Source organism: Bison bison, unplaced genomic scaffold (genome assembly GCF_000754665.1).
Source record: "Bison bison bison isolate TAMUID 2011002044 unplaced genomic scaffold, Bison_UMD1.0 scf7180017864462, whole genome shotgun sequence".
Lineage (NCBI taxonomy): Eukaryota > Metazoa > Chordata > Mammalia > Artiodactyla > Bovidae > Bison > Bison bison.
This window is the reverse complement of record NW_011495024.1, coordinates 2,008,973-2,029,657: the sequence shown is the minus strand read 5'-3', so window position 1 is coordinate 2,029,657 and position 20,685 is coordinate 2,008,973. Positions and strand designations below refer to the sequence as shown.

The 20,685-nt window shown below is 47.5% G+C and overlaps 1 protein-coding gene across 1 annotated transcript in view; it reads left to right on the top strand.

Moving 5' to 3' along the window:
* Positions 1-20,685, top strand: part of GNG4 (guanine nucleotide binding protein (G protein), gamma 4) — a 68,932-nt gene that overhangs the window by 13,187 nt on the left and 35,060 nt on the right. Inside the window, exons 2-3 of the mRNA XM_010860098.1 lie at positions 14,914-15,022; positions 17,610-17,718. Of these exons, the coding sequence (XP_010858400.1) occupies positions 17,620-17,718 (99 nt within the window). The 5' untranslated portion in view covers positions 14,914-15,022; positions 17,610-17,619. The remainder of the gene's footprint in view (positions 1-14,913; positions 15,023-17,609; positions 17,719-20,685) is intronic.

Here is a 20,685-nt window from a genome sequence, read left to right as displayed (position 1 = left end):
GGTCTTCCCCAGGTAGGTGTAGAGGGCAGTTCTGAACCTGGCTGTTGGTCCCTCACCCTCCCTGGCCAAGTGGGAACTAGTTGTCGATCAGTGGGGTGAACTGCACCATCACACAGGGACCCCACCTCCCCACCCCTCTCTGCTTTGGAGTCTCCTCCCATCCCCAGGTGAGCCTTTGTTTGAGCAGAGCTTCATTTTATCTGCTTATCAGATTAGGGTACTGGTTTTTTTTTTAACTTTTTATTCTGTATTGGGGCTTGCCAGGTGGTGCTAGTGATAAAGAACCCGCCTGCCAGTGCAGGAGACATAAGAGACGTGGGTTCGATCCCTGGGTCAGGAAGATCTCCTGAAAAAGGAAATGGCAACACGCTTCAGTATTCTTGCCTGGAGAATCCCATCGGCACAGGGGCCTGGGCGGGCTATGGCCCATAGGACTGAAAAGAGTCAGACGCAACTGAAGTGACTTAACATGCATGTAATAGCCAATCAACAGTGTGATGGTTTCAGGTGAATAGCGAAGGAGAGATTGGGGGGAGTCCCTTGTATGGCCAAGTCCCTAGCTGTTCACAGGACATTGGTCTTTGCATCCTTCTCTATTTACTTACAGAGATTTTGTATGTGAGCTGGACCACTTGTATCATTTTCCTTACTTAAAAAAAAATGTCTTTATTGAGCTTGTTACAATATTGCTTCTGCTTTATGCTTTTTAATTTTTGGCTGTAAGGCATGTGGGATGTTAGTTCCCTGACCAGGGATTGAACCCACACCCCCCTGCCATTGGAAGAGGAAGTCTTAACTGCTGGATCACCAGGGAGGTCCCCATTTTCTTGCTTTTTATAGTCTTTTCTCAGTTAGACTTTTCTCATCTCAAATGCCTCTTCACAACAGCCAGTTGACTTCTGATTAAAAGGAGAAATAGCCAGAGCCAGCCTCCCCAGCCCACTGTCTTACTCAGACATGGCTCAGAGCGTTCCCAGTATGGTCCAGCCATTTGGTACAGGAGGAGCTTTTTCTCCTCCAGTGCTTCATGTAGGGAAGCTGGCACAGGTCAGATCAGCTCAGCATCTCCCGGGGGCTGTGGCTCCTTTGGCTGCTGGGAACAGAGAATTTATCTCTGCTTGCCTCCAGCCCCAGCCCTGCCGATTGCCACCACTTCCTTTCCTTGAGGACTACTCTCCACAAACAACTGCTTTTACTGGGATCTTCAGCAGGGTGTTGATACATTAAAGAAAAACTCAGGTCAGACTCTTTTTTCTTGGAAAATACCCAGATTATTTTCAGGCTTTTTAAATGTGACCTGTTTTTTTTTTTTTTCTTCCACTGCTGATAACATTTTCTCCTCCATGCATAGTTCACTTGAGCCCCACAAAACATTCTGTCTGCAAAGTATGAGTAACTACCTTGGAGAAATCCCGTTAATGCACGTGACAAAGGATTGGCCCTGTTAGTCGGTGTCAGTTCTTCCTTCCTAAAAAAATTATTATTTTTTAAATTTTGGTTGTGCTGGGTCTTTGTTGCAGCGCATGAATTTCCCTAGTTGTTGCACACAAGCTTTGCTGCCTCAGAGATAATGTAGGATCTTAGTTCCCCAACCAGGGATTGAACCTGCGTCCCCTGCTTTGGAAGGTTGAGTCTTAACCACTGGACCACCAAGGAAGCCCCTTTCCATCCTCTTTATAAAGACAGCTGACTTTGAGTTGTCATTTGGTCTTACAAATTCTCTTCTTCTAGAAGGAAAATTGCATTACTGTGTTTTTCTTTCAAGATTAAGACGTGAAGTTGTTGTTGTTTAATCACTAAGTCATGTCCGACTCTTTGTGACCCCATAGATGGTAGCCCACAGATCCCTCTGTCCACAGAATTTTCCAGGCAAGAATACTGGAGTGGGTTGCCAGTTCCTCCTGCAGGGGATCTTCCTGACCCAGGGATCGAACCCACGTGTCTTGCATCTCCTGCATTGGCAGGAGGATTCTTTACCACTGCACCATCTGGGAAGCCCAGTTTGCATCTACTAACTCTAAACTCAGTCCACCCTACCCCTTCTCTCCCTTTCCCTTGGCAGCTACAAGTCTCCTCTCTGTCTGTGAACTTTATCTTTTGTGGATAGGTTCATCTGTGTCATATGTCATATTCCACATATAAGTGATATCATATGGTATTTGTCTTTCTCTTTTGACTTCACTTAGTGTGATAATCTCTAGTTGCATCCGTGTTGTTGCAAATGGCATTATTTTGTTCTTTTTATGGTTTAGTAGTATTCCATTTTCTATATGTAGCACATCTTCTTTATCCATTCATCTGTCAGTGGACATTTAGACTGCTTCCATGGCTTGGCTATTATAAATAGTGCTACTACGAACAATGGACATAGGAGTGCACTTATCTTTTTGAGTTAGTGTTTTGAGGAACCTCCATACTGTTCTCCATAGTAGCTGCACCAACTTACCGGCAGTGTAGAGGGTTCCCTTTTGTCTACACCCTCTCCAGCCTTTGTATTTTTGTAGACTTTAATGATGGCCATTTTGACCAATGTGTAGTCATGCCTCATTGTAGCTTTGATTTGCATTTCTCTAATGATTAGCAATGTTGAGCAGCTTTTCATGTGCCCATTGACCATCTGTAAGACATGGAAGAGCCTTAAATGCATATTACCAAGTAAAACAAGCCAATCTGAAAAGGTCATATACTGTATGATTCCAACTATTTGACATTCTGGAAAAGACAACGTTATGGAGACAATAAAAAGACAAGTGGTTGCCAGGGACTGCCAGAACGCTGAGGATTTCTTTTTTAACTGACTGTTTTTTAAGAGCAGTTTTAGGTTCACAGCAGAACTGAGCACAAGGTACAGAGTTCCCAGGGACTCCCCCTCCCACGTGTGTACAGCCTCCCCGCTATCAGCGTCCTCAACAAATCAGGCACAGCTACAGTTATAAACAGACACTGACACACATCATCACCCAACGCCCACAGTTGACATCTGGGTTTATTCTTGGTTTCGTACATTCCATGGGTTTGGACAAATTCTCGGAAGAGTTTTTTGGTGGTGAGACTATTCTGTTAGATTCTGTGATTGTGGATACATGTCATTATACATGTGCCGCTCCCCTGTGAGGAGCTGCTTTCAAGGCCAGTTCTTCCCTAGGTTCAAGAGAGCCACCAGTGTGTTACGGGTTTTCCCAAGAGCCACAGTTTACTCTCTGTCCTCGTCTCTGGTGTTCAAGAGCCAGTTTGTAAATAGCACCCTTGACCAAGACTAATAGCAGGTTGCTAAAGGTGAGACGGAACAGTGATGGAGCCGAAGATAACAAAGAAATCTTATTTGATCTGTTTTACTCCTAAACTCTCATAGGAAACTAATAATACTGGAAATAATTGACATACGCACACACACACTCACAATATAGAGTAAAATATTGATGCTTTCTAACAAAATCATCTTATTTTTTTTTTGAAAAGATGAATTCTCCAGAAATGTGAAAATGAATGGTTTGCCCTAAGAATGCCTACAGAAAATTTGTTCTTCTTAAATAATGCTAGGAGCAGACATATGAGAGCATTTATCCTTTTCTCAATCAAGAATTACATGGAAAACTCGAAAGTATCATCTTCTGTCAGCCACTTTCCATTTTGGAAAGGAGCTTTTCTGTTGAAATAATGTCATGTCAAAGTGGGGTGCGACACAGTCTGACCTACACCAGGCTCTTTCTAAAGGCTTACCTGGGCCCCGTGACCCTGTTCTCCTGTCTGGCGTCTCCCTGTTAGAATGGGGATGTCTGTCTTATGCCTGTCACTGTGGTATTTTGGAAGCAGATAACTTGTCTGATTTCACAGGTTCACAGCTGGAGAGGCATTTTTTTCTTCCAGATGAATCACAACTCAAGTTCTTACCCACACTTGATTTAGATGACATTTAGATGAGAGTTTGGACTTCAAGTCGATGCTGAAATAGATTAAGACTTTTGGCCTGTTGGGATGGGATGAATTTATTTTCTTGTAGGAAGGACATGAGTTTGGGGGGACCCAGAGGGTAAAGGGTAATGAGCGGAATTGTGTGCCACACGAAATTCAGAATGACTTTGTTTGGAGATAGGCTTTTAAAGAGCTAATTAATGGGGTCATGTGGTGTCTTTATAAAAAGAAGTTAGGACACCGTCACACACGGAGCAAAGACCGTTTGAGGCCACAGCGAGAAGGCAGCCACCTGCGGGCCACGGAGAGGGTCCTCAGAAGAAACCAGCCCTGCCTGGAGACCCTAAGCCAAAGCCCAGTTTCTTGTCTTTTCCAGCCTCTAGAGGCTACATGTCTTCCTTGAGGTCCCCCTCCCATCTTCAGAGCCAGCCAGCGGTTGCAGCATCTTCAGATTTCCGGCTGTGACACCAACTCTCCTGCCTCCTTCAGCATTTCAGCATCATGGTCCAGCTTAAGCAGCTCGGACATGTAACCCAGCAGGCAGAAAAGAGGTGACTTCATGCTCTGTGAGGGCTGATGTAAAACTGTGCTTAGTCATTCAGTCGAGTCCGACTCTTTGAGAGCCTGTGCATGGGATTCTCCAGGCAAGGATACTGGAGTGGGTTGCCATTCCCAACTCCAGGGGATCTTCCCAACCCAGGGATCGAGCCTGGGCGCCTGTGTTGCAGGTGGATTCTTTATTGTTTGAGCCGCCAGGGAGGCCCACAGTGTAAAAGCAGTAGAGCACCATTAGACTCTTAAGTAAATAATTTATTTACTTCCTTTTTGGCAGCACTGGGTCTTCGTTGCTGTGCGGGGGCTTTCCCTAGTTGCCATGAGTGGGGGCTACTCCCTAGCTTCTCACTGTGGTGGCTTCTCTAGTTGCCAGGCACGGGGTCTAGAGCACGAGCACCGTTCCTCCAAGGCATGAGCGATCTTGAAGTTCTGGAACCCATGTCCCCTGTATTGGCAGGTGGGTTCTTAACCACTGAACCACCAGGGAAGCCGCTCTATATTTGACCTTTTAATACTTGTTCCTGTCGAGTAAGACTTTGGACTCCATCTGAAAGGGCCAAAGAAAAACTTAGGGAGTGTCTGGGCTGGAGGATCACAGGAAAGATGAATCTTTTGTTTATTTTGCACCAGTTCATCAAGCGCTCTTAAATATGACAGCTGGTCTGCCAACCTTCTCTAGTTTTTTTTGGCTTTAGTTCACTTCAGTTCAGTCGCTCATTCATGTCTGACTCTTTGCGACCCCATGAACCACAGCATACCAGGCCTCCCTGTCCATCACCAACTCCCGGAGTCCACCCAAACTCATGTCCATTGAGTCCGTGATGCCATCCAGTCATCTCATCCTCTGTCATCCCCTTCTCCTCCTGCCCTCAGTCTTTCCCAGCATCAGGCTCTTTTCCAATGAGTCAGCTCTTCACATCAGATGGCCAAAGTATTGGAGTTTCAGCTTCAACATCAGTCCTTCCAATGAACACCTAGGACTGATCTCCTTTAGGATGGACTGGTTGGATCTCCTTGCTCTCCAAGGGACTCTCAAGAGTCTTCTCTAATACCACAGTTCAAAAGCATCAATTCTTCAGTGCTCAGCTTTCTTTATAGTCCAACTCTCACATCTATACATGACCACTGGAAAAACTGTAGCCTTGACTAGATGGACCTTTGTTGACAAAGTCATGTCTCTGCTTTTTAATATGCTGTCTAGGTTGGTCATAACTTTCCTTCCAAGGAGTAAGCGTCTTTTAATTTCATGGCTGCAGTCACCATCTGCAGTGATTTTGGAGCCCAGAAAAATAATAACAGGTCAGCCACTGTTTCCACTGTTTCCCCATCTATTTGCCATGAAGTGATGGGACCGGGACCAGATAAGAAGGGCAGTCACCAGGGGACTGGTAACCAGCAGGCTCCAGCACCGTTCAGACTCAGCGTGTTTCTCCTAAGGACCCTTTGTCTCAAATCTACTCCACTACATACCATGCTGAACGATTCTTACCCTGTGCCTGGTTAGCCTCAGTGTGATTATTATTAGATCAGGCAGATGATATCAGGCAATCAAGATGTAAATTGAGTAATTGAGACCCAGATTGTAAAATGCACCAAGCTTGACTACAACTGTATTTAATTTGCAAAGTAGCTCTAGTAGGAGCGGGAGTGGCCCTGCCCCTGCTCAGAGGACCAAGGGGACCTGTTCCCATGAAGACGTGGAGCTCAAGTGATCCAGTACGTGTAACAGCACCTGCTTCTCTGCCACTGCCCTCCAGGGGTCCAGACGTCATCTCCATCCCAAAATGACTGAGAAAGGGCAAAGGTTGTCATGTGAGGCGAAACACACCACTTGGGCTTCCATATATACATATAGAAGTCTGCGCCCTCTGCCACTTTAGCAGTTGTGAATCTTGGGGTGATTTAGTGATCCTTTGTTTTGAAGCAGATGTGACCTGTGTTATTGCGGGGGGCAGATGAGGGATGAGATACTCCACAAGGTGCACTCTGCGTGATATCTTGGTGACAATTGTGAACTAGTTTATCCAAAAGCTGAGGAGAAGGGATCCTAGATGATGACTCTGAATGTCGGGAGAGCCTCTCCTCAGTTTTCATGCCAGAAGCATTGTCACCTGTGGGTCAAGCATCGGACAGGATCTCAGGGTGACAAAGTGACTTCCTTACATTCTACCTGTAGCCCCTTTAACCTGTGGGGACTGGATCAGAGAGCAAATCTATGTGAAGACACCATGTGGGACTGGGAACTGGCTCCAGTCCCAGGCCTGGCTATTAATCCAGGGTTATTCTAGGGGCTCTCTCTCCAGTGATCTGATTCTTTCCTGAGCACCCCGGAGACTCAGCAGGCTGACCCCACCGGTCTGTGCCCAGAAATGTCATCCAGACATGAACACAGCTTCTCATGGTGGAATCCTTGCTATAATCAATGCCTCCTTGTATTGGGTTTTCTAAATAGAATTTCTTAAGTTAGTAAAAAAAAAAAAATTTATTGACTTATAGTTGATTCACAAGCTTGTGTTAATTTCTGTTATACAGCAAAGCAAGTCAGTTTTACATATATACTGTTTTTCATATTCTTTTCCATTATGGTTTATCGCAGAATATTAAATATCATTCCCTGTGCTGGACAGTGGGACCTTGTTGCTTATCCATTCTATATATAATGCTATAATTGGCATCTACTAATCCCAAAGCCCCAGTCCTTCCCTCCCCACCCCTTGGCAACCACAAGTCTCACCTGTATCTGTGGGTCTGATTCTGTTTTGTAGATACGTTTGTTTGTATTGTATTTTAGATCCCACATGTAAGTGATACCATACGGTATTTGTCGTTCTCTTTCTAACTTACTTTGCTTCGTATGATGATCTCCAGGCTCATCCATGTCGTTGCCAATGGCATCCTTTCATTCCTTTTAATGGCCAAGTGCTGTTCATTTCACCTGTGTACACACCTTCTGTGTCCACGCATCTGTTAATGGACGTTTAGGTTGGTTCCATGTCTTGGCTACTGTAAGTAGTGCTGCTGTGAACACAGCAGAGCGTGTATCCTTTTGAATCGGAGTTTGTCCAGGCGTGTGCCCAGCAGTGGGACTGCTGGGTCACGTTTCAGCTCTATTTTTAGTTTTCTGAGGAGCCTCCGTGTTGTTTTCCATAGTGGCTGGCCCGGTTTACATCCCCGCCAACTGTGCAAGAGAATTCCCTTATCTCCACACCTGCTCCAACACGTATTATTTGTAGACTTTTTACTGATGGCCAATCTGACCAGTGTTAAGTGATACTTCGTTGTGGTTTTTATTTGCATTTCTTTAATTGTTAGCCATGATGAGTTCTTTTCATGAGCTTATTGGCCATCTGTATGTCTTTTTAGAGAAATGTCTCTTTAGGTTTTTTGCTCATTTTTCCATTAGGTTGTTTTTTGGTTGTTGAATTGTGTGAGCTATTTGTGTATTTGGGGGATAAAACGCTGTTGGCCGCATCATTTGCAAGTATTTTCTCCCATTCGATAGGTTGTCTTTTCACTTTGTTTATGTTTTTTTTTTTTTTTTTGCTGTGCAAAAGCTTGTAAGTTTGATTGGGTCCCATTTCCTTATTTTTGCTTTTATTTCTATTGCCTTGGGAGACAGACCTAAGAAAACATTGGTGTGATTTTTTGTCAAAGAATGTTTCATCTCTGTTTTCTTCTAGGAATTTTGTGGTGTCATGTCTTACATTTAAGTATTTAAGCCATTTTGAGTTTATTTTTGTTTATAATGTGAGGATGTTTTCTAGCTTCACTGATTTACATGCAGATAACTTTTCCAACCCCACTTGCTGAAGGATTGTCTTTTCCCCATCATATATTTTTGCCTCCTTCTTTAAAAATTAATATACTGTAAGTGTGTAGGTTCATTTCTGGTCTCTGTATGCTGTTCCATTGGTCCATTTGTCTGTTTTTATGCCAATACCATGCTGTTTGGATTACTGTAGCTTTGTAATATTGCCTGAAGTCTGGGAGGATTATGCCTTCAACTTTGTTCTTTTTCCTTAGCATCACGTTGGCAATTCTGGGCCTTTTATGGTTCCATGTAAATCTTAGGATTATTTGCCTTAGTTCTGTGAAAAATATCATGGATAATGTGATAGGGATCACATTAACTCTATAGATTGGGAAGTGTGACCATTTTAACAATATTGACTCCTCCTCTTTCCATTTCTTTGAGTCGTCTTAATGTTGTGTAGTTCTCAGCATAAAGTTAGTACTTTTGTCTCAAGACTCGAAAGTCTTTTCAAGGCCACAGTGTTTCCCTTGCATAGTCTACAGACTTCTACTGAAACACTTACCTGGTGCCCCAGTGGTAAAGAATCTGCCAGCAACGCAGGAGACCACCTGCCAATACAGGAGATGTGCGATTGATCCCTGAGTTGGGAAGATTCCCTGGAGAAGAAAATGGCAACCCCCTCCAGTATTCTTACCTGGAGAAGCCCATGGACAGAGGAGCCTGGCAGGCTATATTCCATGGGATCACAAGAGTTGGACATGACTTAGTGACTAAATCACCACCATTGGTTAGGGAGATGCAAAGCTGCTGGAACAGAGAGCCCCAGAAAGACAGGGATTAAAATGCATAGAACTGTTTCTCTCCATCACCTCCAAGGCCAGAGGTGAGCAGCCCAGCTGGATGGGGCAGCTGAGCTGTAAGTGCATGTCAGAGACACAGGCTCCTTATAATCTGTTTCCCACTCCTGCCTCTGGGCTGTAGTCCTTAGTCTCTCCTGAGCACTGCAACCCCCTGAAGGGCTGGTTAAACCATTTTCCACTCCCACTCAGCAGGTCTGAGTAGGGCTTGAGAATTTGCATTTCTGACAAGCTCCCAGGTGATCCTAAGGCTGTTGGTCCAGGGATCCTGCTTGGGGAACTGCTGCCCAGGGGCCTGTCTTTACCTGCCCTGGCTGATTGCCGACACATCCGTGGTCCAGACTATGGAGTGGGGAAGGTGTGTGGAGGCACACACGCACACTCACACACACGCACGCAGTATTCTAAGGCCCAGGCGGGAAGTGGCAGCCTGTCTTTCCACTCATTTTCCACTGATGAGAAAACTCACAAAGCCACGCCTACCTGCTGGAGATGCTGGAGAAAGTCGAGGTCGTGGCCATGTCACTGAAAATAATCAATAAACAATCTATAATAGGAATAGGAAAGAATTCTATTGAAGCCGTACTGAAGATATAGCCCAGAAGACAGCCTCTCAAGGTATTCAGCACACTTTTATATCTTGTCAGAACAAAGAACATTAAACAAGTTGTGGATACATTCCTTCAAAGTTTAAAAAACAAATAGACCAGCATGTACACAGCAAGGCGGCATGACCTTGGCACCTGGGAAGGGAGTCTTTGTTATCAAAGGAGTCCCAGCTTTAATGTCCCAGGAAGAGGGGCATTTAATCTTTATTTTTCACATCGTCAGTGTGCCCTTTTCTTTAATATTTAAAGCAGATGTTTGGGGTCTTCCCTGAAAGTCCACTGGTTAAGACTCCAAGCTCCCAACACAGGGGGCACAGGTTTCATCCCAGGTCAGGGAACTAAGATCCTGTGTGCCACATGGCACAGCCTAAAAATAAATAAAAATAACAAAAATGCAATGAAAAAAATAAAGGGGCCAGAAAATGCAAGAGGATACTTAAACTTTTGGGAGAAAAAATTTTTTAAAGCCGCTGTACAATGTAGGTTTGATTGGCCACAAACAGTCTACTTTAGCTAGTCTAAAATTCAAGTCATGCATGTATGTAAGCAATAATGACCTCCCCATACCTCAGTATGTGAGCATCTGTTTTATCAGCCACAATTATATTATAATGAGAAAAGGGGAGAGTGGATTCTGTTGGATGCTTGTGTACACCTATGACCCTACAGTCCTGCCGTAGTTATTCTCCTCTGGCCCCTGAGCTCTCTCTGGGGACGGGCAAGCCTCGTGCCCCTGGCCTCAGAGTCCTTCACAGAAACCCACACATACGCTCCGGTCCACATCAAGTGCTCTGGTTCTACATCCACTTAGGAATACATGCTTCATGTGTAAGAAGACATCCATCAACCTGATGCTTGGAACCACGTGTGACACCCCCGACGGAGACTGTGACTCTTGTTCCTCAAGGCCCAGCATTGCTGTCAGCAAATGATGTGACTGCAGTTACCCTGCTTCACATCCAGGAGCTAAATTAGCTCCATTTAGGATCTGAAACAACAGCAGCCATGGATAATTAACATCACTGCTCTGAAGCTCGGATTTGCTCTTGCCCAGGCAAGAGTCATGTCCACATGGACCTGGGTTGTGTTGGCTCTGGGAACCCAGGCGTCCATGTACCTCTGTGCACCAGGGGCTCCTCCCAGCCCATGGCCACCTGGTAGATCTTCCCAGGCCCCCACAGTGAGACGACAGCATTTTGTTTAGGGATGAGTATATTTTCCTCGGGGGGGGGGAAGCTTTGGAAAACATCATGGTAACATTTAGTGCTATTAAAAAGCAGTGTTTTTTACCATGCGTAAAATAGATGCTCGTGGGAAGCTGCTCTGTAGCATGAGGAGCCCAGCTCGGTGCTCTGTGATGACCTAGAGGCGTGGGATGGTCGGGTGGGAGGGAGGTCCAGGAGGGAGGGGATATATGTATACGTACAGCTGATTCACGTGTTGTACAGTGGAAGTAACACAACATTGTGAACAGTTATCCTCCAGTTAAAGAAAGAAAGCATGTTTCAGCAACCAGATCAAGGAAGCCAGTGAAGAGCTGGGTTCCTGGCCATACGAACACCTGTCCTCCTTTGAGAAGCAGCGATGATCCTATAGCCCCTCAAGGGACCAGAGCGGCTGGTGGGCTGACATCTGAAAGACGCTCCAAGCAGCAGAGGGAAGACAGTGTCTGCAAATGCCAAGTGGATGAAATCAATGCAGCTTTTTCCTGATGTGTGGTCTCTTAAAGTGCCCCGGAATTAATCGTCTGAAAGAGGAGCCCCCAAAGCTGGAAGGGACTGTGGCTCACATTGAGGGTCAGGAGAGCAGTGACCCCACCACCCGCCACCTTCGTTACCATCTCAGGTGTCTTGGGGAAAGTCTCGTCTTGGGCTCAAGATCTAGTCCAACAGAGGGCTTCTCCACCTACAAGGTACATGTGAATGACTCGGGTTAATGTGGATTCCACGCAGGCCTCGGTGGGGCTGAGATCCTGCGCCTGTCCCCCCAGTTCCCAGGGCTGCTGCTGTGGGTCCCTCCCTGCCCTGCTGATGGAGTGTGTGCCCTAAGGGGACCAGCTGGGACCCCACGTGACTCAGATGCACAGCAAAGCCTGAGAGCCAGTGGACTCGCACCTCGCTTGGAAGGCTTAGGATGTCAGGATCTCTCTGCAGAGCAGAGAGGGAAGCGGAGGTCCAGGTTGCTGAGGTGGGACCAGCTCCATGAGGAAGCATCCCTGGCCATGGAAGTCTTAGGTATGGCCATTGTCTGGCTCCTCATCTGGAGGGTCTCTAGGACATGTCTGTCCGTCTGTCTGGCTCCCTTTGGAAGATTATTGTGGGAGTGGGGATTCCTGGTGGAAACCCTGCTGGACCCTCCTTGGCTTCTCCAGTTGGGACCCTGCTGGGCCCCCACAGTGACTGAAACTAACTAGCAGTGGAGATCCCACTTGGAAAACCCGTGGCTTGAAGACAGAGACGGAAGTGGGTCTCGAGAGGACTGTGAAAAAAAACAAGGAAATAGGCCAAAAAGAATTTTCTTTTTTTAAATTTATTAATGTTTACAGTGTTGTGTTGATTTGTGCTGTACAGCAAAGTGGTTCAAATATATATATGTTCTTTTTAAAATTCTTTTCCACTATGGTTTATCTCAGGATATTGATTATAGTTTCCTATTTTATACAGTAGGACCTTGTTGTTTATCCATCCTATATATAATAATTTACATCCATTAACCCCAAACTCCCAATCCATCCCTCCCCCGTCCCCTCAGCAGCCACAAGACTCTCCTCTATGTCTGTGAGTCAGTTCGTTTTGTATATTTTATGCATATTTGTTTTGTATATTCTACACAAATGTAAGTTCATGTGTGTTATATGTTAGAGTCCACATATAACTGGTATCAGTAAACTCTTTCTGACCTATTTAACTTAGTACAGTAATCTCTGGGTTCATTCATGTTGCTGTAAATGGCATTATTTCATTCTTTTTTATGGCTGAGTAATACTCCATTGTATGTATGAACCACGTCTTCTTTATCCATTCCTCTGTTGATGGGCATTTATGTCGTTTCCATGTCTTAGCTGTTGTAAATAGCACTTCTGTGAACACTGGGGTGCATGTATCTTTTCAAATTACAGCCCCAAAAGGGTTTTCTAACAGCAGAGAATGAGAAAACAAAACAGGGAAGGAGATGAGGATAAGACTCCATAAAAGCCTAACAGCTTTTGGGGGATGAGAAACATCTAGATGTAACAAATTACTGTGACAGGAAGAAACAATCGCCTTGAAACAGAAGGCATTGGTGTCTGTGAAGCCGCACAACTGGCCAAACATCTCAAACCAAAACACGTTTGGAGGCCCCTCTAGCCTGGGGAATAAACAGCATTGTGAGTCTAGTCTGGCTTTGTTTTTGCTTTGTTTCTGGGATTTCCTTTAGGATCTCTGATGAAAGTGAAAGAGGAAAGTGAAAAAGTTGGCTGAAAATTCAACATTCAAACAAACCAAGATCATGGCATCTGGTCCCATCACTTCATGGCAAATAGATGGGGAAACAGTGGAAACAGTGAGAGACTATTTTCTTGGGTTCCAAAATCACTGCAGATGGTGAGTGCAGCCATGAAATTAAAAGACTCTTGCTCCTTGGAAGAAAAGCTACCTAGACAGCATATTAAAAAGCAGAGACATTACTTTGCCAACAAATGTCTGTATAGTCAAAGCTATGGGTTTTCCAGTAGTTAAGTATGGATGTGAGAGTTGGATCATAAAGCTGAGCACTGAAGAATTGATGCTTTTGAGCTGTGGTGTTGGAGAAGACTCTTGAGAGTCCCTTGGACAGAAAGGAGATCAAACCAGTCAATCCTATAGGAAATAAATCCTGAATAGTCATTGGAAGGACTGATGCTGAAGCTGAAGCTCTAATACTTTGGCCACCTGATGAGAACTGACTCATTGGAAAGACATTGATGCTGGGAAAGATTGAATGCAGAAGGAGAAGGGGATGACAGAGGATAAGATGTTTGAATGGCATCACCAACTTGATCAACATGAGTCTGAGCAAGCTCCAGAAGTTGGTGATGGACAGGGAAGCCTGGCGTGCAGCAGTCCATGGGGTCCCAAAGAGTCGGACATGACTGAGCGACTGAACTATACTGAAAGGAGATCAACCCTGAATATTCATTGGAAGAACTGATGCCAAAGCTCCAATACTTTGGCCACCTGATGATGTGAAGAGCCAACTCACTAGAAAAGACCCTGATGCTGAGAAAGATTGAGGGCAGGAGGAGAAGGGGGCGACAGAGAATGAGATGGTTGGATGATATCACCAACTCAATGGACATGAGTTTGAGCAAACTCCAGGAGATAGTGAAGGACAGGGAAGCCTGACATGCTGCAGCCCATGTGGTCACAAAGAGTCAGATAGGACTGAGCAACAACAACACTGGGATCCCAGGAGATGGATGCTGCAGGGCAGGGTGCTAGGAGTTCAGGGGGAGGGAGTTCCATTGTCCCAGAGTCGTCCTTTCTGGAAGAGGGAGTGTGTGTTAGTCACTCAGTCGTGTCTGACTCTTTGTGACCCCATGAACTGTAGCCCGCCAGGTTCCTCTGTCCATGGGGATTCTCTAGGCAAGAATACTGGAGTGGGCAGCCATTCCCTTCTCCAGCGGATCTTCCTGACCCAGGGATCAAACCTGAGTCTCCTGCAGGAAGGCTTTTTGCCATTTGAGCCACCATGGGAAGCCCCAGAGGAGGGAAGTAAAGTGAAGTTGCTCAGTCGTGTACAACTCTTTGCGATCCCATTGACTATAGCTTACCAGGCACCTCCGTCCATGGAATTTTCCAGGCAACAGTACTGGAGTGGGTTGCCATTTCCTCCTCCAGGGGATCTTCCCAACCCAGGGATTGAACCCAGGTCTCCCGCATTGTAGGCAGATGCTTTACCATCTGAGCTACCAGGGAAGCCAATTTTCTTCATCTTCACATTTTTCTACAATGGGCATATTGTTTCAGAATTTAAGAAAATATAAACTGTTTCTGTTTGGCAGAGGTGGTCTGTGGCCTCTGGATGTTTCCTTGTGCTCTTTGTCAGCTTGGGGGCTTCTCTTCCCACCTTTAGCTCACCATCTCCCCTGTGGCCTGCTCCAGGAGAGACAGCTGCTGGCCGCGAGGACAGGACTTCGAGGGACGGGCTGTCTGGGGATCAGCTGGCTCCTGCCGCATTGGTGACCCATCTCTGGTTGTGCTTCCAGGCGAGCTCACAGCAGGGTCCTGACGCAGCCTCTCGTCTGTCGACTGTCAGCTGCTCCTGCCACCAGCTGGTCCCCGGCACAGGCCTGACACTCTGCCGTCTCTCAGCAGGTGAGGACATGAGGGGCCCTGTCCGAGAACAGGTTCTCCCTGGAGGGTGGGGGTCACTGCTAGCAGTGCACGTGTGGGCCTGGGGTGAGACTGGCTGTCGGGATCCTTGATGTGTGGCCAGGTCCTCACGCCATCACTGCATTCTCAGCCCAGATGTAAGGCCCTTATGGAGGCTGTTTCACCCCTCATTTCACATTATCCCTCGTGTGAGTGGGTGATGGGGGAGCAGCAGGAGATACAAGCCATCTCCATGGGTTGCTGGCCTTGGCTTGGAAATCAAGCTGTGTCCTTCCCCACCTAGGAACAGAGATGTTACTCAGGCTAGCATCCTTGGCCAGCTACTTGCTATGACAAAGGGGATGGGGGTGGGGGGGCTGTCAACCAACATCACCACTGCCGCCCCCTCCCCCCACAGTATAAGCTGCTCAGTCCCTTCAGGCCAAAGGCAATAGCTGTCTTTCAGAGATTTCCCGGAGAGACGGACTGCAGAGCTCTGCCAGCCAACACTTCACAAGGGTCTGTGGAGATAAGGCATGTTAGGGAGGATGGCTGAAAAGGCACGAAGACATCCACTCATCCAGAAACTGTAAAGACTGTCCTGAGTCAGGTCAGATCAGCAGTAGTGGGGATTGCTGCATCGTGCGCTGCCCTGCCCCCGACAATGAGTTTACCAAATTACGCACCACAAAGTTGGCCGTCAGAACCTCCCCAAGCAAGCTCTCTGTGTGAGTGTATCCATGTGCCCGAGGAGAAAGATGCCTGACCACACACACCCACACATATCGTCACACTTGTACACCTGTGTGCACACTCACACCCCCCCACCCATACATCTTTATACCCACACCCCACTCACCTGCACACACTCACACACACCCTCACCTGCACACATTCACACGTACCCTTATACCCAGACGCGCACACAGTACAGAGCCCCCTCCTCCCTCTCTGCCTCCCCCGCTTCTCCCTTTCTTCCCGCCTGCGGATCCTGAGCTCAGCTTCCTCTAACCAGCCCCCTGGGTCCTGCCACCCCCAAGTCCCCTAACTTGCGAAAGCCCCAAGCTGGTGATGAGGAAAGAGAAGGATTGATTCAGAAATGGGGCAGGAGGATCAGGGTCTGAAGGCAATGATTTCAGGGTCGTTTTTCCCCTGTCAGTTGGGCTGGGGAGGCATGGAACTGGCCTGCATCTTCTCCCTCCTTTTGTGTGGACACGAGGATGCATAAACAGACGCATTCACAGGGGGACCGCCGCACGCACAGGCCGGCAGAGTGTGCCCGTCAGGCCTTGGGCACAGGCAGGGACACAGCCCCAAACACACATGCAGAGATGTGCACCCATCTCTGTAGAGTAGGGCGTCGGCAGCTGCTCCCCCGAGTTTCAAAACCCCTTCTGCTTCTCCTTCTCTTCTTGTTGAATAAAAGTTTGCAACCAAGAGAGGAACACAACCCTGTTAACTCTGACTTCAGTGGCTGCCACGTATCACAACAGGCAAGTTTTATTTTTCAAACACTGGGAATAAATGAAGTTGACGTCAGGCCTCATCTGGGCCAGAGAGTCATTGCTTGAATGAGGAAACCCAGAGTGTGGTCTGCACACCCCGGGACCGGCCCAGCCCCCTCAAACCTCCCTGTGCGCTACACAAAACCACTGTCGCCTATGAGACACACCCCCAGCTCTCAGGCCTGACCACGTAGGTCTCCAGGGAGTTTCTCATTAAACGGGGTAACAGTAATCTATGGCGTGTGCTTTCCTACAGAACAGTTAGCATCACAGGGGTCTTCCGTGCTTGGAATAGGGGATAGAGGGGTGTTTGTGTGTGTGTGTTATTTAAAAACAATATAAACTTTTTGGAATAATAGCAAATTAAAATGAATGATAAAGCAAGCTCTTGCAGGGGAAACGTGTGCTTTGCACTGTAAACGCTAGGGGGCGCTCTGTGAGAGGAAAGAGCCCTGAGCTAAGCGGCAGCGCTTTGCCTTTGAGTCCTAGACCAACAGGTCTTGGCTGTGGGAAGAAGCTCTTGGCTTTATTTCTCTGAGTTTTGCTCTTTCTTGATGTGCAAAACAAAACTCAGACTGTTTTGCCAACTTTTAGAGATGCTTGAGGAAAGAGTGAACGAATGTGTATGACAGTGGTGGAGTTCCCTGGTGGTCTAGTGGTTAAGACTCTGCGCTTCCGCTGCCGGGGGCATGGGTTCAATCCCTGGTCAGGGAACTAAGATCCCACGTGCCATGCAGCAAAAAACAAAAAAAAAAATGTGTATGAAGATGACTTATTACTAACAAATCACTGAACAAATGTCAAGGTATTCCTTATGGCAGTGGGGTGAAGGGATAGGAGAAAGACATGGGCTTCTGTTTTCAGGCTTTCTCAGCCCCAGCGACAGGGAGTGGATGGCAGGTGGCCCAAGAAGCCCATGTCTTGCTCCCATCACTCAGGTGATCCTCTGATCCCAGGAGGGTCTGCTCCCGTGACTCCCCAACCTGGACAGAGAAGCTGCAGAGGATGGGAGGGGGAGAAAGCTCAGGGGGACTCTGCTTTCAGACAACCAACTCTTCCAAACTCCTTAGCTTTGGTTGTTCCAGGGGCAGCAGAATGAAAGAAGGCATGTCCAATAACAGCACCGCCAGCATCTCCCAAGCCCGGAAAGCTGTGGAGCAGCTGAAGATGGAAGCCTGCATGGACAGGGTGAAGGTAAGCGTCACAGGCATGCCTGCCCTCTGACCAGCACTCCACTCACAACAGTACCCCCGGGTCCAAAGCAGCCGCGTGAGAGTGAACACGTCATCCCGTAGAGCATCCAGCCAACGCTGGCAGCTGTAACATTTACAGACAAGCGTTTGCTCCAGGGTTCCAAGCATGCCCGAGGAGCCAAGGGATGCAAAATATACAGTGTGTGTGAATTCCATAAGGAGTCGCCTAAAATAGACCCGTGTTCATCTCAGCTCTCAGTTGTCATGCCCGTAAGCGAGAGAGGGAGTTGAACCATGCAGCCCATCGTAGTTTTCCTGCCTGGTCCAGTGACTCGGAGATGAGACAACATCAGGTATTTTGACAGGGGTTCTGGGGGAAGTGCCGTGTCAAATCATGTATGCGTCTGTCAGCTCCTCCTCGGGGGAAAGGGAAGGAGGGTACCAGCGTCTTCCCCCCCCGTTCACTTCACTGAGGAGCCGAGATGTCTTCATGCTGGGGGAACAACGCCAGCTCTTCCCCAGGTGCCACTTGAAAGGAAGCAGGAGGCCAGGCGGAGCGAGTGGCCCTGAGATGCCGCTTAGTTAGGTTCATTGACTCGAATGGAGCTGGAAGTGCATCGGGCATGTGACAGCAGAAAACACCAGTCCAGTGTGTCTGTGCCCTGTGGGGACATAAAACCAGGGCTCTCACCCAAACAGGACAGAATCCGTGGGGCAGCAGGTGACTCCTAGGCCCTCTGTTGATAGAGCAAGCAGTTCCTCCCCGAGGCTCCCACTGCCCAGATCTATGACCAGATAACACCAGCTCTATCAGTTGGCCTCCATCCATCCCCCTCCCCAGGGAGCTTCGGGTACCAGCAATCCAAGGAGGCAGCAACATGCCCAGTAAGTGACATGATGTATACAAAGCAAGAAGGGAATGCAGGATGATACACATTGATCTAAGTGGACTGGCTATATCTGCACATACTGATACCAGCTACAAATAAAACATCTTTAATCCCTAGCCTAGAGGAGGGAGCAAGAAAAGAAACAGTTCTAAAAGAGGAGGAGCCCAGTGGTGTAGAAATGGGTCTAAGGATGAGCATTGCAGACACTAGTAGTTCAAAGGCAGGACAGACTTGCTGAGAGGACAAGGATGCGAGGGGACACACTCGTTGGACAGAGATCCCTGAGCACCCGCTCTGCCCTTGGCACGGTCCTGGGCTAGAAAAACGAATGGAATGTTCCCATCACGTTGCTCAGAGAAGACTTCCTGGAGCCATGAGCTGGGGGTTGGTTGCGAAGTGACATGGGGGCGGAGGGAAGGCTAGTATGAGCTGACCGTGGCTCATTGCAAGCACTTGGACTTGACACAGAAGCCGGTTGTTGTGCTGGGAAGGCAGCTGTGTGCACAGGAACAGGCCATGAAAACAGCTGGGGCCTTGGGATGACCTAACCACAGTCGATAACGTTGCCAGAGGCCAGGGGGCAGCAGAAGCTGTTGCCTTGGTGGGGAGTTCTGGATTGTCAAGGAAGATGCTCTCCATGGTAACAGATCCTCTCTCATGACCATCAGCACCCCAGGAGTCATGGTGGAGTACATGTCCCCATGGGGAAGGGCTCTTCAGGAGTCACTGCCGGATATGTCAGTCTCCCAGAGAAGGAGCGGAGGTCACAGGGCAACTCAGAGTCCAGGGTGCTGTTCAGGTGGTGTCACGGGCTGGGCGGCCCGTTCTTGCAGTTCTGGGTTGTGGAACTGCAGCTCCTTGATCTCGTGAGAGGCCTCCCGGGGTCCTACAGCCTCTATGGTGATTACAGGGCCCATGACAGGTCTGGTTCTGAGCTGGCAGAGTTTGATCCCTGAAGAGATGATCTGGGGCTGCCTGAGGACAGAGGTGGCCCCCAGGAACCACATCCCAGCCAGAGCTGCACAGTCACATGTGGTTTTTTTGTTTGTGCTCACACAACCTCAAACGTTAAGTTTTTAAAATCGTGATTAGATACACATAACATATAATTTGTCATTTTTACCGTTTTTAAGTGTGTAATTCAATAGCATTATGTACATCCCCAACATCATGCGGTCATCCATTTCTAGAACCTTTTCTTTATTCCAAACAGAAACTCCACCCGTTAAACTCTCACTCCGCGTCCCCTGCTGCACAGCCCCTGGAAACCTCTCTTCTACTTTACATCTCTATGAATTTGGCTGTTCAGGGTACTTCGTTCCTAAAAGTGGAATCATGCAGTATTTGTATTTTGTGTACGGCTTATTTCACTTGGCATCTGCCTTCAAGTTTTGTCCGGTGTAGCCTGTGTCTGAATTTCATTCCTTTGTAAGGCTGAATAGTATTTCGTTACATGTATCTACCATATTTTATTTACTTATTCGGGTGTTGATGGACATTTGAGTTGTTTCCACCTTTTGTCAGTAATGCTGCTACGAACATGGAGTGCACTTGGGGCGCTGCTTTCAGTTCTTCCCTGTATGCAGCCAGAAGCGGCACTGCTGGGTCATATAGTAATTCTATGTTCAACTTTTTGAGGAACCACGATGTTGGTTTCCATGATAGCCGTACCTTTTTATATCCACCTCAACCTCACTCCTGGGTCAGGAAGACTCCCCTGGAGAAAGGAATGGATACCCGCTCCAGTTTTCTTGCCTGGGGAATTTCATGGACAGACTGGCCTGGTGAGCTGTAGTCCATAGGGTCACGAAGAGTCGAACACGACTCAGTGACTAACCCTTTTCACTTTCATCCCCAGCAATGCACAGGGGATCCAGTTGCTCCACATCCTCGCCAACACTTATTTTCCTTCTTAAAAATAATAGCCATTGTAACGAGTGTTAAGCTCACACTGGATTTTTAAGCACTAGACACCCCTTGGAGAAGGCAGTGGCACCCCACTCCAGTACTCTTGTCTGGAAAATCCCATGGACGGAGGAGCCTGGTGGGCTGCAGTCCATGGGATCGATAGAGTCCAA